A 19,842-nucleotide genomic window follows, 5' to 3' on the forward strand; every position below is an offset into this window, starting at 1 on the left:
ATGACATCCGCAAAGATGCTTCTTGCAAGACCCTTGTGTTTTCAACCGTGGCTGCACGCAGGAAGCAGTGGGCTCTTGCTCTCCTAGATCTGGGTCTGTATTTCTACATATTAATATACATTCATATGGACACATTCCTGACTCAATTTAGTGCAGGGTGCAGCATTATTTAGGCTGCTGCATGCAATCTATGCTTTGTAATGGTGAACAGGAGTATTTTGTGAGAGATAAATTGTTTCTATTCATATTTCTTATAATAATATTCATTGTACTAAGCAATATTCTTACTCACCACAGTTGTCCTATTTTTCTCAATTCTCTCCTGTTTGTTCTGTATCTTAGACCATAAATGGTTTCTGATTTGATAGAGGGACCAAAAAGTTTAATAAGGGGCGAGGGTACATTGTTATATTTAAGAGAGGACAAGGGTTACAACTGATCTAAATGTTTTCCTCAGAAAGCCAGGGGGTCAAATTGCCTTCATATCACAAGGACCGTGAAAATGAATTGCATACGGAGGATCATCCTTACTTAGCCTGCACAATTGTGAACTTCGGAAGTTCAGAATGTCAGAGGTAGGACATCCAAATAAAAGGGCCTGCCGAGTGTTTATAATTTTTACTTCTTAGCAATTTCTACTTGCTACACTGGGGTTGTAAAATGAGCATAGAAAAACTAAATCTGTTATCACTTAACAGGAAGGAGCATAAACGTGTGCAACATTAACCTGGGGGTGTCTGCTGCAATAAGCATAACCTTTATTACAATTAAGCAACAGTGAGTGCCCGGCGTGCTGGTTTACTATGCTAAAATTTAGGCCATTGTTTCTAGATCATCCTAGGACAATAGCACAGTCTGCCACCTTACTAGTAGGCTATTAACATGAAGTGGTCTTCAACCACTTTTAGAATATGGAATAGGAATTATGGACTATTGCAATCTCTAGGTCAGATGTGTAATGCAATTGGACAAGTAAGGGTGTTACAGAGCTACTACCTGCAACATCTTCAAATTTACACATGCATGTGCATAGTATGCAGGAAATAAAACAATGCATGTGTAAGAAGGAATCATGGAATCCAATCATCACCACCACCAGCTCTCAGAAACACGAGAATGGACCCGCACATTTATGATACAAGGCAACCAAAGGTACAGAGGGCACTGAATAACCACATGCTTTACTCAGAAAATTGTTCAAAATGGATCAGCTTAGGAGAAGCCAACCAATTAGCTTCCTAGATGTGCTATGCGTAACCTCAAATGCAAAAAAGAACAATTGATGGGCAGAATGCAGAACAATGGCATACATTCACCCCAGTACAGAGATCTGGGCCTAAAACCATTGTTTTTTGCTCACCATGCCATTCCAGTTAGGACCCAGCCTTATGCAAATCAGTCTTGACCCTGCGCCCAATGGGAACAGTCCAGCCTGAACTGCGAGGCCAGGTCCTCCCTCCACTGCAAACAAGCATCCTAGGACCGGTTTCGGGAGTGACAAATGCAAAAAGAACAATTGATGGACAGAATGCAGAACAATGTCATACATTCACCCCAGTACAGAGATCTGGGCCTAAATCCATCGTTTTTTTGCTCACTATGCCATTCAGTCTTGACCCAGCACCCAATGGGACCAGTCCAGCCCAAAATGCAAGGCCAGGTCCTCCCTGGACAGGAAACAAGCATCCTATGACATGTTTCGGGCTTTCAGCCCTCATCAGCCAGGATAGCTTGACTCCAGTGGCATGGAGAGCACAGGACCCACATCTGGTCATACCCGTCCCACTCGAGGTGACAAACCGCAGGCATTTATTGTGTTAATAGAAATGGAGAATGTGCTCAAGCCTGAGATTGAGAATCTTCCATCTAAGCCAGTCTTGACAAAACAATTCAATTCCTTTCGTTGATCAGACAGCAAACAAAGGTACATGTGTGTGACTGGTACAAAACCTAAAATACCATTCAAAAGGAAGATCCCTTGTGTGGTTATGCTGAATGAAACTTAAAAACGCATTGTGCTCACCTTGAATGTTAGGATAAAGTGCCATGAATAATACAGCCCACCTGAGAACATTTGTTGTTGTTTCTGTTCCAGCAATAATGAGCTCTCCAACGGAGAAAATAAGGTTTTCTGTTGTATACGTTGCTTCCTGATCATGTGCGTTCTGATCCATTTCATCAAGATACGCATCTATAAAGTGTCGAGGGGACTTGGGTTTTCTGTTTTCAGAGAAGTGCTCTATTATTCCCAAAAGAAAGTCATACACTTCTGCAGCGTTTTTGAAGAGCTGCTGGTGCTTTCCAAAAGGAAGTATGCCGATCAATGGAAATGAGTTATACAGAAATACCCAGGCACTGGTGGCAAGTTCAATGTTTTCACTAAATATGTCTATCATATGAAGAAAATCTGTGTCATCATATCGAAAGCGTTCACCGAATATTATCAGGTTAGAAATGTTGGACACTGCATTGGTTATCAGGTGCTTAGGATCAAATGGCTTCCCTTTATATGTATCAACGGCATCAAGAAAAAACATTGCTTCTTCTGAAATTTTGTTCTCAAAGATCTTTTGTCCATATCCAAAGCAGCGAAAACTGTTCACAGCCAACTTTCGATGTTCTAGCCAGCATCGCCCATATTTTGCGTTCAGTAATCCTGAAAAAAAAGTGAAATTTTTAAAAACAGTAAAAATAGTCTGCAACATCATTTGATTTGAATCCTGACCTATTAAGGATTAATCTATTATGGATGGCAACACGTGTACAGCCACCTATGGATTTGAAACAGCACTAAGTAGCTTAAGCCAGATCACTGTTCCACTGGGGTCAAACAAACACTGACTTGTTGAACTAATGCCTAAGTTCAATAAACAATATCAGCGGTTCTGTTTCCAGAGATGCCATCACCAAAAAGGCAAGTTCATATATTCATAGAGGTTTCTTTAGTACAACTGACCTTTGAGAGTTTGAAGCTTGTTGCAATTTGGTTTCTTTGTTCCTAACTGTTATTCCAAATTATTCCACGTTATGCTTAATATCGGCCTGGCACCTTCTGCCCATTGCCCCCCATGGTAAGAACCCTGACCTCTGCCCACGAGTCACCAACTGCATGTTCACATCTGAGGATTAAGGTCACCATCCAGCAATGCAGAATATCTAATGACATTGCAGACACCTCCAACGTTTTCATACTGCTTAACTGCAACTTGAACAGCAGCTTCAAGATGTGGGTGGGGTAATTTATAGGAAATGTGCAACCTGGTGCTCAACTTAACTTTGGGCAACCCAGTATATGTGAAGGGGGGAATGTGAGAATGGGATCATGCATAGAGGATGAGAACTAAACCTGAACTGCTAGATAAGGGAACCCTGTAAAAAGTCAACATGGCTACCCCAGAGCTCATGTGGTAAGGAACGGTGATGTATTCTTAGGGGGTATAATGAAAAGATTGCATATTTAGGAACACCATGTCCTGAATGAGATAAATAACTCAAATATGGAGCCATTGAGGTTTTTAAGGAAAGTTAATCTTAAAATGATACAATAAAATGATGTGATTCCATCTCAAGTCTGCAATGATGGCGGTATCATGTGCTGAACAACATATCATTGGAAAGATCAAGTGCTGATGTCATGGTGTAGGCAAAGAGCAGATTAGACCATGGGATTTAGAATGTTCATGTATTATATTTGTTTAAATCCCAAAATATTGCTATAGTCTACTGTGTAAAAAACATTTCCTTCACGAAAACATACTGCCATAACCTCGTGAGTGGACAGCACAGCAAGACTCTGTGTTTAATAGATAATGTTTGCGTGTAATGAGTTTAGGCATTTCCTTCCAACTGTAGTATAAAAAAAAAAAACAGCATTTGCAATGTGATAGGTCTCGCATTTGCAAGAATTAGAGCTATTGGAGTTGTAAACATAAAAGCGGGTGCCAAGCTGAAACAGAAAGCGTGGCGCCTGTGCACATAAAAGTTAAGTGCACGGCGGTCCTGGAAGCGTGCACAGCACCTACAACTTAAAATATGTATTAGAAAAGGGTTCAAAGCAACATAAAATATTTAGAATTATGAAGTGAATGCTATAGAAACACGTGAAACCCTAATTTTTCTAACAGAACAATAACCCATGCAGGGCATCTCCCAGAAATCAATTCCATAAAATTTATGGAAGTCTAACTTGTAGTGACTGCTATCATTTCTTAGATTTGGTGTTCCCCCTCCTATACGTACCTGGAAAGTGAAGCCTTAACTAATCAGTTTCACTCCCAGAAAAGAAAACCTGCTCCACCAGGACAAATGCTATTACCGAGCAGGATACATTTTTGTTCCACTCAGAAAGAATACCTGCCTCCTTATGGCATATAGTATATTTTGGAGAGATAGATATATTTATCATTAGGGGAGTGATTGGCTCTCTCCTTAGGTAATGTTCTGATGTGATCGAATAAGATTAATGAGTTAAGCATTTTGTGAAGAATATGTATGCATAACTTGTAGTGCTTACACATTTAATTCATCCATAGTTTTATTAATTGGTTAAAACATCTGTTATGTCCGCACATTGCTATGAACAATGTTGAAATAAGATTAATATAAAACACAAATTATATAAGAATAAATCAATGGGGATTTAAGATAAAAAGGAAACTCATTACCTCTTCCCACAGAAACTAAACATGTTGTACTAGTAGAAAACACTCCAATAGTATCAGGTGCCGTACACATTTGGGAAAGCAAACCAAAGTGGACAGGATGTTCAGTAATTTTGTGATCTTGATTCTTAAGCAACACCAGATTGTATTTATGGTAAATCCCAGCCCTTTAGTTGAACTCCCCCTGCCCCAAAAAGTGAAACTCCATAATAAAATTAAGTACCTAGAGCATGCGCACCATGTGATAGTGTCCTTACCACAGCTCGAACTCCCCTTAAGGCATGTAATATATCATAGAGCGATCTAAAGCCTTCCGCCTGAGCAAACGCACTGTTGTATGTTAAAAGACAAAGGACCGGGCTGGCGAGTGCGTGTTGGGGGTGTCATATCTACACGTATGCATTGTTATGTTGATTTAGAAGATGCTTTCTTGGTTTAAAGTGAGCGAGTGGAGCGCAACCCATTATAAACAGGTCGGCAGAAGGATGTTCATGATTCACTTACGTTATGTTTGCACGCTTCCACACTTGCCCTTTCTTGAACTTGTGCCCACAGGAACACATAAACCCATACAGCGTAAGGAAACTGTGGTTGGCCAGTGATCCCGAGCAAAAAACAGAAGTGATGTATTTGGGAGCACTAACCAATGAGGAGCCAACAAATGGTAAGTAGCAGGTGGGTTTACACTCAATATAGTGATTACAGCAGGTCTTGCATACCGCGCATGCGTGCTGCCCAGGCTCGACCTAAAAATCAGGAGACAAGCAGCAAAAGTAATTTGAATGGGCAAAACTTGGAAGAATGTTTTCTAGTCGAGCATCCAAAGCAAAAGGCGGCAACTGTATACATTAGATAACAAATCCAGACTGATTTGGAAACAACTTCTAAAGAAATGGGGGATGTATCAAACATGTTAAATTGTATGCAGAATGCTGGTACTCTATCAATGTGCAGTAAAACAAAGATTTTCTTCTGCCTTCCAAAAACGCTTTTCTTATCTTCAATGGCTCTTTAACTAATTTAAAATCTGAAGCAGAAGCCATGTCTTGCATTTCTTCCATTCAGACTGACACCTATGTCTATGTTACTTTTATCAGGCCATTTTAAATTGCAAGCCATGCTGCCTAATTAAGGTACTAAATTAACATGTAAACGTAACACTTTTCAAGTTGTGTACTCTTGTTAACCTTATATCGCCTCTACTTTCCCCACCAAGTTTTAACCTCTTCCGTCCGGAAACTCCTGCCCCTCAGTGTCCTTTGTTGAATGTTTTGGACAACTCGTGCTTAAGCTTTCATTACTTTTATCTACAAAAGGTGTCCCAGAGAAATTTGCTTACTTTTGTTTCCACATGCTGGGGATTCTAGAAGTACAAAGGGTTTCTATATTCCGCTGGAGAGAACCAAAATATAGTCAAAATGTAGTAATGCTGTTTTGGAAACACGTTGGAAAATGTAATGTGCAAGAAAATATTTTTTTTCTCTAAGAAGGGCACCATTAAAAGGTTTGATGTTCGACGATCACCCCTCTCAGCTTTCAGAAACAGACAGATTTGTAATTTTCTTTTTACAATTTCTGTGATGGAAGTAGGTGGACACCAATGGGTGTAAACCGGAAAGCCACACATTTCTGAAAAGTAGACAAACTCTGAATTCAACAGAGGGTCTCTTGTGTAGATGGCTCATGGTTTTCATAAATGAATTAATCTTTAAAAATAAACAGGAAGAAATAGGAGAAGTTTTCACCTGAAATGTTTTGCCTCACTGGCTGACTCCTAGCTGACAATAGTATTATAATGTAACATCCATCAGACTCTTCTGGTCACAATGATATAGAGTGTTTGCTGTTGTCCAAAAACAACTGATAACCACATCCACCAACTGGGCTGCAGCTTATAGTGGATTTTTATTGTGTACAGACCAGCCATCAAGACTAATTAATGAAAAATTGAGCCTATTACTCTTTTAAATGGGCAAAGATACCCACACATGAGGCAGAGTTTCAATTAGTAGAATATAGGAATGCAGGGTGGAATGGCTTTGGCCACTGGTTGGAAGAGCTCATGTTTTCGGTCGCACAAATATGGAAAAAGGAATCTTTTTGACCCCATACTTTGACATATTCAGGGCATTCAGGAATTCAAACAAGCCACGCAGCCCTGGATATAATCTGGTCTCTATGTGTCAAAAATAGCCATATTTCGTATGGGTACCTGGTTGCCGACTGACCCAGAGCCCAAATTGCATGGCATGTGAAAGGAAATTGAGATTTCTTTGGGTGTAGTTTTGACACATAAGCAGGCAGTAAGACGGTAAATTGTGCCTCCCCAGGTGCAAAAATACTGTCTGGTGTCCCTAAGTGTGGCCCGAAGCCAAGATGACTACCACCCTACCCCATTACCTTTTTATCACATCAGGGAAAAAAGTGAGACACAGAATGGGTTGTGGTGCCAGACTATTTTAGCATGTCACTGCCATCCACAATTCTGGTTACCGGACATTCTTTTTCCCAACCCGGTGGAGGCAAAATGGGGGTGACATGGAAGAGGCCTTCACTGACAACATATCTGTCCATTCGTGAGAATGTTACACAAATTTGGAAGGTGCTGGGGATTTACAAACCCAGATTCAAATTATTAGGGTTCCCAGTTGGTTAGGAGCAATTATCAAACTATGCAATAAGTTTAATATTTCATCTGGTATTTTTATCAGTAATACTAGCAAAAGAAACACTACTTTTTACTAAACAGCATTCTGAGGTAAAAAGAAGAATGCGAAGTGAAACTGGGTCTACCTCAAACAGACATTGTGTAAGTAAATCTGAGTCTGATTAAGTCTCAGTCTCGAAAAAGATTTTCTATATAGGTTTTTTTGACAATAACTACTTTCATGGAATCTAGGTTTAAAACTTGAGTAGCTCAGAGCTGGAAGGACATATCTATGACAATCAAAAAAATGATCCAAAAGTGTATATTGTGGGATATGCCACGTTTGGAATTCATTAGCGACCCTTCCCCTGGAGGTAGGCCGGGCCAGAGGAGGGAGGTCGGGGGAGTTCGGGTGACACAGACTCCCAGATTGCAGTGTAGCCAGTCCTGACGCTGCATGAAAGCAGCATCAGGATTGGCCTGAGCGCAGGCACTTGCGCTCCCAGGAAGACTGAGAGTCTGTGCCAGCTGCGTTGCTGGGGCTGGAGAGAGCTTCACTGCGCATGAGGGTATGGCCAGCCAGAGACTGGTTTAAAACCTGTTTTATTATCGTATTGTTTGCTGGTGGTGGCGGGGGTGCTGGTAGTGGCACGCTCCTCCACTCCAATGGGGAGACCGCCGCTGTTGGAATTGGATTTGATGACAGATGTAGATTCTCATGTACAAACAAACAAATGGCCATAAAAAGAGAGATATTTCCAGGGATGGATATGAAACAACTAGACAGCAACTAGGAATCAGGGATAACAGAGATGTCATGGTTGAAAAGCCTTACAGTGGTAATTGCAAGAATATTACACAACAGAAAAGGTTTTTGCTTTGAAGAATATCTGGATTTCAAGTGGACAAGAGTTATTCAAGGATTCATCTGGCGTTGATGAAGGCTGAGTGGGAGTATTCCTGTATTCCTCTAATACAGAGACGTAGAAGACAGAGTTGTACCTCCCTACCAAGTTACACTGGTTTAAATCTATTCAGTTCAGACATAACGTTTGTGTTTAGCTAGCTCTATGAAACATTTATATTCTTGTTCATGTTATTGATACCCCGAGAGAAGGCCCCGAATCATGTGTCTTAATGCATGTTCTTGCTGCAGTCTTCCCGAAGCATCGAGCCATGTAAGTGTTTTGTAAGAAGTTAAAATGGTACTGGTTTGGAGTTGGTGAGGTGTTGAATTTTAGCCAATGGAGAGATATCAATCTATGATGTTTGGATTATTACTGTAGTTTAAGACAAAAAATGCATTAAATGATGTATATGCAATTGTACATACCTGTGGTTGCACACATGCAAATTATGCAATGCGTAATTCAAGGAGAAATTCAAACTCTTAGGTGAAGAAAAGAGGTGTGGTTTAAGATTCAGAATATAGAAAGATAAATAAGAAATACTATTAGCAGCTCAAAACATATTGGAATCTGGCAAGGCCATAAATACTTAGCCGCTGCTTTTCCTGCAAAGGTATGTATTTCCCACACTTACCTCGCATAATCTGCAGATTTTAACAAAATAAAATGTTGCATCTCGCTCGAATGGATAACAATCCTTTAAAATAGTTGCACACATGGGGCAATGCCTGACACTTTGCAAATGGCATCTTGTCACCTTTGCACTGTTCATTGGTGTATTCTAGCATTTAACAAGGATTGGCATAGCCAACAGGCCTCGCCTTTGGGAGCTTATAAGTGGCTATTGGCTTTGCTAATGTCTTTAAAATATGCCGTAGAGCATTGTGGCTGTTGTGCAGCATGTTGAAAAGTTATAATAAAAAAGTGTTTTAAGCATTTTTGTTACCTTTTATTTAACCAAGCAGACATTAAGTACAACTGAACGACCTTATTACAAAAATGTCTTCTAGTGTTTTTTTGTGCTCGCAATGCTGGCAACTTCTTCCTGCCTGTTCTAATGTTTGTTTGTTACAGCTTTAGGAGTTTCTGAAGGTGATTCAGTTCACAGCGTACTGTACAAGAACACAATATCCTCGTTAGAAGCCTACCTGTGGAATCTTTGATCTAAAATGAAAGGTTTATGTATTTAAAAAACTGTCCATGAAAATAATTCTTGGTCCATGCTTAATCACCATGTGAACCTATATTTTGATTTTTTTTCCTGTTGCAGACACACTCAAGAACGATCTTTACTAGTCCAAACAGGGTATGGGCCACTCCAGGGTCGCAGTGTTTACATTTATTTTATTTATTTATATCATTTCTAAAGCGCGCTGTAACCCTACGGGCATCCTGGCGCTGAAAAATGCATCTGAGGGGCTGAGCAGTAAGGGCAGAAATGAGGGGAGAAGCTTTATGGAGGTGTGACATTAGGAAATAGCCAGGTCTTTATCCTTTTGCGGAAGAGCATCAGTTCGTTGGTTTTCCTAATTGACAGAGGAAGGCTATTCCAGAGGTGGGCTGCCGCTATGCTAAAGGCTCTGCCACCATGAGTGGCTTTCCTGATCCTGGGTATACTAAGGAGATTGGTGGATGAGGAACGGAGGGTCCGTGTAGGTTCATACCACTTGAATTTGGTCTGAAGGGGGTTAGGACATTCCATAATGGCCGCTTATTTGGCAGTGATGTGGAATGTTTGCGTGGTCGCAGCCCACAAAACAATGGTCTTGTAATCCCTACTATATTACAAATTATCATTGAGTGTGTAAGTTTTTTTCCACTGGGAATCGTCGCTGTGATTTCAACAGCTCCGTAACTCACAAACCCTTAAGGCACACGCATTAAAACACAAGCACGCTTGAACAATGTCATTTTGGATGAGAGGAGGTCGATGATGGATAGATGGACAAACGGAAGTTGGATGGAGAGACGAGGGGATGGATGGAAAGGAAGTGAATGTTGAATAGATGAGAGAAGGACACAGGATGGATGGATCGGTTGGGTGGATGTACTGAGCAGACTGAAGAGGATGGATAGACAGATAAATCGATCGGATGGGTGGATGGTTCTGAGCCGATAGAAGTGTATGGATGGATGGATGAATGAGAAAAAAGAGGGGATTGATGGAAGGTAGGAAGGGAGTTTGTCATTGGATGGATGAGAGGAGAGATGAGGTGATGCATGGATGGATGAATGGATGGAGAGGAGGAGGTTGTTGAATGGATGAGAGTAGGACAGAAGGGATAGATGGATAAGGAGGTTGATGTTGGATGGATGAGAGATGGACAAAGGTGAGGATGGATGGACAGGTGGGCGTTGGATGGATGTGAGAAGGAGAGATAGGTGATGAATGTATGGCGAATTTTGGTTGGACGGATGAGAGATGAGGTGATGGATGGAGAGGAGGATGGAGAGGAGGAGGATGTTGGATGGATGGATCCCAGCTCTCAGAACGGCTGCTCCTCATTATTACAATGTCCCAGAGACTGTGGAGACCTGTTTTTAAGAAACTTATCGGTAAATACAGCTCCTGGGAGGACTGTTTACATTTGAATGCGCTCAGGATTTTCAACTAAAGGACTATGTTTTTAGAGACTACTCTGTAATCCTTGTCCTTTTGGGGCCTGGTAAAATGTAAGGTTGCCTTAATATGGGGATGTGTTGTAGAAACTGTGTAGTCAGAGCACCTGATATGTGAGGTAACATCTGAAGGTCATTATTTTAGAAGCTGCTGGGTATTCACAACACCCGGCACGAAGGAACTGCCGGGAGTGGGGAGCTCGGCTCACTCGATGGTGTCCGGCTGCCACCTAGAAAAGTTTGTTCAGATGCTGCAGAGCCTACCTCTTCCCTGACTACCCACACCTCAGGGAGGTTTAGGTAGTCACACTTAAGACCTTAGGTTCCAGATCACCCAATTGAACTTCTTGGGATCTGCGTGCCTCATTTGGCCATGTTATTGTGTTAGAAGGTTCAGCCTGATTAGTACCTTCCTCTGGGGACTGAAGGACATTATTCCTTACTGTTTGCCCTGGTAGTCCAAGGTTGAGATTACCAGGATGATGGTCATGGACACCTGCCTCATATTCCTCACACCTTAGGAGATGGGTGGGAGAGGCAGAAGAGCATAAGCAAATATCCCAGATCAATCCCTCCAGAGTGCATTGCGCATTTGCTTTTTTGGGTTGAAAAGAGATCAATGGCTGTGATCCACCCCCGCTGTAAGCAACTGTGGAGAAAGTGCATGTGAAGTTCCCACTCATGGATTTGTTGATGGGTTCGGCTTAACAGGTGTGCAAAGACAGTGTCCATCTCCAGTATGTGTTCGCTAGAAGATGGATCTTGGTGCAGCCTACAAAGTGCCAGATCTCTTGAGCTAGTGTAGACAGCTGGAGTAAGAAGGTATAGGTATTCCCCTGTAATGCAAGGCTGTCATGTTGTCCGTTTTTATATGAGGCCCACCTTGCTATAGCCAAGTTTGTAGAAGGCTTTGAAGGACTGGCATATGGCCATCTGCTTTAAGTAGTTGATGTATTGACCATGGTAGTGAGAGGTCTAAGTATCTTGTAGAGATGTGCGCTCAACCCAGTGGACAATGCGTTGGTGGTAGAGGTCACCTGCAGGAGAAGGTCCAAGAAAGGCCTTCTTCCATTCACCTGTACTGAGAAATAGTTACAAAATATAACTGAAAATGTGTAGATTTTAGCATTACATACCCCAACTGATCAAGTGTGAAGCTATGATCCACTGAAATTGCAAGTGCCTTGCTTAATTATTGAATGGTTTGCTGGCTATTTTGCATTAAACGCATGTAAAATGTTCTTTGCACTATCCAGGGTGTTGCATTTTCTTTTACAGAACCTGGTGCACTGTGTACCCCCGAATTGCCTTGACTAGGCAAACAGGAGATCGCTGGATCAGACTCCATATGATGAACCTTGGTGCCAGAGGTAAGGGAGAGATTTTCCTAGGGGGGTTGGGATTGAGCAAAGCCGAGCCCAATACAACTTAAGCACGTTGATCCAACTTTCGGCAAATTTTAGCTGTACTTGCCATATTTTGCTTGCATTCCATGTATCATCTTGCATTTGGTTCAAAAGTGAACAGAGGTGCCATCTGCATAGTAGACGACGGGATAATAGGTTGGTTGACTTGGTAGATAGTCCAGACACTAAGACACTGTTTTGGGCGAGTAGGTAGTGGAAAGACAAAAAATCTTTGAATGCAAATTATTGTTTAAAGTGGCTCGACTCTAGAAATAGTGTGGAACTGTGGAAGAAAGGAGGGAGTACCAGGACCTGGAGCACAGACTCTTGAAGGATGAATGTGTGAGAGAAAGAGGCGTGTGAGAGAAAGAGGCCCCCTTATCTAGCCTCCCTGGTGCCTTCGCCAGGCCTTGTGGGTGTGTTGTGAACGTATCTAGGACCCTATTTAAATATTCCCGATTTATGCCCTTATGAGGTTATAACAAATCATATCCTTATAAAGGCATAAGAATCATATCCTTATTTAGTCACAGCCAATGCAGTCCAAATACGGCAAGGCTACTCCCATAGACTCCTAGAAAGTACAACGCGTTCTTAAAACAAACCAAGCCTCCAGCAGCCAGGGAATTACCCCTGCTTCTGTTTTGATTTGTCCAAGAACTCCTGGAGTCCTGAAAGAACTGTGAGTTCTTAGTGACGTCTTATGTCCAACCTTACGTCAAACTCGGTACCTTCCAGGTATAAATATACCAGGATCTGCCTTAGCAAAACACACTGTGGTTTGGAGCAGATCGGCTATTAACTTACCCGACGCCCTGCTGAAACGAGTGCCGAAGGAAGCCGACCCTCCCATTGACGCACTGAGAGAGACACTGTCTTTTCTCCTGCCGAGAAATCCAGCTCCAGTGTTTCCCTGTCACCCTCGCGGGTTGCTGGGAGATCGAGACCTGAGAGAGAGATACAAGACCTCCTTCATTCTATAACCAAGGTACGGAGCTGATTAGAACCGTAGAGAATTCTTGATTCAGATTCTTGGCAAAAACTATCTTAACTAAAAGTACAACTCATTTACTCCTTACCACGGACTAGGCTTAGGTTAGGTACACCGGGGTAGGCGTATTCTAGAAACACCAGTTGAGTACGTTTAGTCAACTTTTATCATTGTATGTATTTTATCTGTTTTAAGTATCTTATGGCTTAGAAACCATATAAATGCTTTTACAGTATTATTTTATAATACTCTTTCTACTGTACGCACTTTACTTTATGACAAGTATTGCAATTGTGGCAATTCACTTCTCTTGCATGAGAAAGAAGACTGCTCAATAAATAACCACTTTTATTGAAAACGCCCAACTCTCTATTTCTCTGCATTCCTGGTGAAACTAAGCATGCACGATTGACTAAGTGAAATAGCTATCTATTGTTTCTGTGACTCTGGAGATATACTCCTTATTCTGGAGGGAGCAAAGTTGTCATGTTCATGCGGTTGTCAGAAACAAATCCCTTCTTGTCTATTCAGGAAAGTTAACACCTTCCTGTTCACTCGAGAAAGTTTCTAGTGACCTCTGAGCTAGCTGGCATTCCATAATTAACTCTAACATATTCAATAGAGACCTAGTCGACCTCAGTCCTACGTCTAAACTATCGTTTATGTTATTCCAATACGCAGAGCCTATTGGGAATATAGGAACTACACTACATGGCGCCCAACATTTGGTAAGGCGATAATTTAACGCTCGATACTAAAGTAACTCAGTCGGGCTTTTCACACAGACCCCTTTTCCCGTAAAAACTCCAATAGACGTCTGGAGTGGGTAAAAGGCTAATATCCGCCAAAACTTAGTAGGGAGAGATTCCTATGCATTAGTTTTTGGTTTAGTCAACGTTGAAGGATACAGTGTTCCAAAATATTGTGCACCTAATCTTTGTTTCCTTGAAACTTGCTCTGCAGAAAACCTTTCAGTCAGTTAAATGTCGGAATGTGAAGAGGATAAAGACAGAAAAGCATTAGCAGCTCAAATTTTAGCGGAAGACACAAGTCTCCGACAAGATGACCCGGAGGCTATAATAATACCAGTCAATGTAAGGAAGAGTGTAACTTACAAACTTATAAATAATGAAGTATCACCAAGAGGTGGTACAGTCATATTTGAGGTAGAGGCCCATAACTAATCGGCAGACAGAGGTATTCTATTCCTGGATATATTTTCCAGCAGCACATGCTGTGACACACGAGTTTCACTACTACAAAATAGATGAATCTCCAACGGAATACGTTCCTTTTGAGGACATTGAAATTCCACTAACGTACCAAGAGCACCAGCTCTGGTTTAATGGCGCCCTAAAACATCAAAATCACTTCACCAGGCTCGATCCACTAGGTAGTCCAGGAGCCACCTGGCCAGTTCTAGCCGGCTACACACCACATCCCGACATTGAAAAAATGTCAAGCGGAGAACTTTTTGTTCAGCTACAAGAATTAACAAAAGAATATAGACAATTAGTTCAATTGACAATTGACGGTACAAAGATCTGCCAAAAATTTAAAGAAACAGATATAGCAGAACAACGTTTTGAACTTGCCAGAATAATTGAAAAATCCTATGAAGAACTAGGTAGAGATAGTTTGGGTGGGAAACCACTAAAACCACAACTAACTGAAAATCCTGAAAAAACCTTTATCAAGAATAATCTCAATACTCCAAAAAAGAGGTGGGAGGGTAATAAACAAACCTCTCCCAGAGAAAAACAGTTTCAGTCCAGAGGAAGGTCTCCTCAACGAAGAGATAGATCTCCAGAACGAGGGGGCAAGTCTCCACAAAGGGAGCCCTCTGAAAAAAGATACAACCTTGGAAATAGGGAGAATTTAAGAAAACCTGACAGATATCAAGATATTGATACACGTCCCTATCGATCTTTTCAGAATTCCTCACAGAAATCGGAAAGAAGAGGACGGTCAGAACATAAAGAAGAGCGCGTCAAGTCCAAAGACAAGGAACCTGCTCATCAAAGTAAAAAAAATACAATTTCCCAAAAAGAAGGTAGCTAGTATTAAAATAAAACATGCCGAGGATTCTGAGGACACAACTCAAAAACGGAGAATGGGCCCAGACAATGCTAGACAGCGCAGCAGAAGTGACCATAGCTCGCAAGATCCTGATGAATATTCTGGAGACAGTGGACACGAATGAATACATTCAAGTGGAAACTGCAGACACCAGAGTTAGTGTACCCCATAAATTATATGAAATAACATTACGTATAGAGGGGGACAAAACTAGAAAAATAAGAGGTCTCTTTTGGGAGAACCTATCTAAAGGCTATGATATCCTGCTAGCAGAGAAAGACTGGCCACCAGAGTTTGTCAGGGAATGCCCACATGGCGAAGAAATGATTATGCCTGCCTTCTGAAATCACATTCCAATTCATAAAAAATACACATATGCTAGAAAATGGGCAGTGGCCCAAGCCCCTGCATTATATAAAAATCCTGTAGGATAGGATGAGGATTCTCCCCACCATAAAATTCAGTTAAAAAAATCAACCTACTGCACAGAGACAGTATCCTGCTAAGCAAGAAGCTAAAAACAAGTCAGGGAGATCTTAGATCAACTTGAATATCAGGGGGTGATTGAAAAATGCACCTCACAAATGAACAATCCTTTGTTTCCTGTCTCCAAACCAGACAATTCATATCTAGTTTTGGATTATAGACACCTAAACTCTTGTTGCAAAACATTTGCAGTACAAAACTCACACAGTGCAGCACTAATGAATAACATTGTGCGCAAAAAATATAAAAAACGTTAGATATTTCAAATGGTTTCTTCTGTCAAAACATTGCACCAGAAAGCAGGTATTTGACCGCTTTCTCCAGTATGGGGGCCAAAAGCAATTTTGTCGTCTCCCACAGGGATTCAAGAATAGCCCAGGATTATTTTCAGCCAGGGTAATAGAGTTACTACAAATGTATGATGATGAGGCATTATCTTATGTCGATGACATCTATCTTACAGACGATGGCCTAGAGACACACTTGAAAAGAGTGAACACCATCATACTTGGGTTCGCATCTGAAGGGTACAAATTCAACTTTAAAAAGTCACGAATTGCCCACCTCACTGTCCTATTTTTAGGATATGAATTATCAAGTGAAGGCAAAAGCCTAGCAGACAACTTCTTAGAGAAGTGTGCAGTACTCCAAGCTCCAAAAACGCTGAAGAACTTACAATCAATTCTAGGTTTCCTGAATTTCGGAAGAACTTACATTCTAAATTATGCAGAGAGGGTTAAACCTCTCTACGAATTAATAAAACCTGATTTCAAACCAATTAATTGGACTCAGAAACACACAAAGTTTACGATCATTACAAACAGACATGTTAACTAAAACAAAACTGCAAACATGCGCAAACAAACGCAACCTAGTAATCCGAGTCATCCCAGGAAGATGTGGATTCACATACCTGACCTCTAATGAGAGAGAAACGGTACCAATAGCTTATAAATAACACTTGTACACACAAGCTGAAATGAAATTCAGTTCTACTGAAAAAATTCTGACTGCGGTTTAAACTGCTGTAGCAAAAGAAAGAGCGCTAGCACAAGGTAAAAGAATAATAATAGTTACACCGATACCTGCCTTAGAAGCAGTAACAAGACCAGGCATTCTAAATGCTAAGGCTTTAGATCCAAAATGGAAACAATGGGAAAATTCTCTTGCTGCAACAGACGTGAAACACGCATTTGATCCCAAAATGAAGAAGCTAGAAGATCTAGAATACGAAAATGAATATCCTCTGCCGATCGAAATTCTGCCTCTAGAACAATACACCTGTGTAATCTACACAGATAGATTTGCACAACACTACGTTGTGGATAAAAAAGCTTACAATGCAGCATGCGCGATTGTTAAAGGTCGCTGGCGCATAGGTAAATTCAGACCAATGGTCACTAAAACTGAATCACTCAAAGACTGTACAGCTAAGCGAGCTGAACTACGAGCATTTAAGATGGCGCTTGAAAATACCGATCGCGAATTCCCCACACTAATAGTGTGCGATTCATATTATTGCGTCCAGTCTTACAATGAATACTTGCAGAACTGGGTTCAAAACGGTTTCAAAGATGCAAAAGGTGGCACAATCAAACATAAAATGCTTTGGGAACAAGTAGTTCTTTTACAGAAAGAACTACAAAAGACTCATGTGATACATACTCAGAGTCTTCGACGTGATGGCGTTCACGTTGCAGGGAATTCATTGGCTAACAGAGCCACAGCGGTAGCTGTTCAACCGGCTTCCAAAGCTACGAAAAAGCGTTCTAAAAAACAAATAGATGTAGAAACCATGATGGCAGTAAAAGCCTCATTAAAAGGCGACTATGCGTCATCACCTCTAAATTATCCACTCAATAATACATACATAATTGATGCGAACTCCGTTCCTTTTGCTCGAATCCCTGGAGTGGGGGACAGAGTAATTCCAAACACGAACCGGAGGGCTTACTTGATTCAAGAAGCACACATGGGAATGGGTCTGAGGCACCAAAAGATCTTGAAATCTCTAATAGAATTGCAATCACAATACTGGTGGCCGGGGATGAGCGTGCAAATTTATAATTTTGCAATGAACTGCCAGGACTGCAACACAGATCGCAGTTGTGAACCGGACCAGATACCAGCCCAGACACCTCTATTAGACAGCATTAGGCTATCTACACGCAGACGTCCACACGGAAGAATGCGACCCCATAAATATTAAGACGAGATTCATTTGGATGTGGCCCCAGCGCTCGGTTGACGCCAGAACTGTTATGAAAGATTTGCGAGTCTTTATCGGCACATACGCAATTGGCATGCTACATTCTGACCAGGGTCCTGCGTTTAGCTCTCGAGCTTACAAGGAGGCCATGTCCAGCTTGGGCATTGCATTGCGGTACTCTAGTCCATTCCATCCCGAGGGAAATGCGGTAGTGGAGAGAAAAAAACGTGACATAAAGCAATCTATAACGCGAGGGTATTAGGTTCGGCTGATGGGTGGGTCAAACATCTAATAATTGTCCAACGTAGTCTTAATAATCTGCCAAGAAATTCTCTGGGTGGAATCACTCCGTATGAACTTTTGTTTGGTACAAGAATGATAATCGAAGACCTCTATTGCCAGATTTCAGTGGTGAAACAAAAAACCTTTGATATCAAAGATCGTTTGGCTGTTTTACAGGACTTAAATGAAACAAGAAGAAATCTAAGTAACACAAAGCAAAAGCCAACGGCCACTGAAGAAAAACCACCTGTCCCAGCAAGAAGTGTCTGGATTCCAAAGATTGGGGATCTGGTCAGAGAAAAGATCGCGGTGAAGAAGGAATTTGGGCCTTCTTACAGAAAAGCAGTACCTGTCTTTGCTATCAGCGGAACAAGATCAGTAGTACTACCCCCTCTTGCTGGTAAAAAGGAGAACAGAGTTGTGTCAATCGACCTGGTAAAACCACAATCATGTGGCCAATAATAAGTAGTAGGCCCGGTGGACTCCCAAGAAGTAGCATAAGACCAAACCTAGCTACAATTCAAGAGGTTCAAACTGAGTGACTAATCACATTTTATAAACCTGCAGTAGATAAAAAAGGACTATGCAACAAAGCCATGGAACTTGTGCCTCTTGAGACCCAAATTGCAACAGTTCGTCAAGAAACACCTGTCTACAATGATGTAGCCTCTGACCATACAAATACAAATATTAATGAAAATCCGGAAGCTATTCCAACTATTGACAGAACTGCATCTGGCTACTTCATCAATTTCGATGACTTTTCTGATGATCCAAGTGAACATGAGGACAAGCCAGTAAACAAAACTTTCAAAGACAAAATTACAGAACTCTTTCATCAACTTGAAGAAACATATCTGAATTCACCATGGATTGAATTATGGATTGTGTTAGGTGTACTTTTCCTCCTTCTGTGGCTCATTTTAGTTTTAAGCTTGGGAAGATTTATTGATGGAAAATACAGTACAATGGACACAGCAAGTCAGAACATCAACTTGGTTCTAAAACCTCACAGATCTTCTCACATCGAAAAAAGAGAACTGTCATCAGTGAACAATACAGCCAATCCTATACCTGGTGGTGTAGCTTGGGACACAACTGATTACGAAATATATGGCCCGGTTGAACTCTTGAAATATCTACATCAGTTCAAGGTTTCCTTAAGGGACTTTGTATCACCTAGTACTTTCTCTGAGGATTGGGACTTTGAAAATATTAATAATATGATGTCAGATTTAGAAATGTCAGCAAAATTCACAGAACATGATTATTTACAAGGTTAATCAAATCATGAAGAAATATATTGCTTTAATCATTATGGGCATCACTATTTACATAAATCTGCTAAACCTAGAAATGTTTTTACTTATAATCAATGGGAACATTGTCCAACACCGCCAAAAGGCAGTTCGAAAACATTTTATGAGAAATGTCCATACTTCTCAGGGTTTAATAACTCAGATCCAGAAAAGTTTTATTTTAAAATTATGAATCAGACAGGAATGAAAAACATATTGACAAATACTAAACTGATTTATTCTGAAAAAGTTTATG

At 41.0% G+C, this 19,842-nt stretch overlaps 1 protein-coding gene across 2 annotated transcripts in view; it reads right to left on the reverse strand.

Moving 5' to 3' along the window:
- CYP2R1 (cytochrome P450 family 2 subfamily R member 1) overlaps positions 1-19,842 on the reverse strand; it is a 252,410-nt gene that overhangs the window by 112,676 nt on the left and 119,892 nt on the right. For both annotated transcript variants that reach the window (XM_078681021.1, XM_078681022.1), the window contains exon 3: positions 2,024-2,656. In XM_078681021.1, the coding sequence (XP_078537147.1) occupies positions 2,024-2,656 (633 nt within the window). The remainder of the gene's footprint in view (positions 1-2,023; positions 2,657-19,842) is intronic.

Source organism: Lissotriton helveticus, chromosome 3_1 (genome assembly GCF_964261635.1).
Source record: "Lissotriton helveticus chromosome 3_1, aLisHel1.1, whole genome shotgun sequence".
NCBI lineage: Eukaryota > Metazoa > Chordata > Amphibia > Caudata > Salamandridae > Lissotriton > Lissotriton helveticus.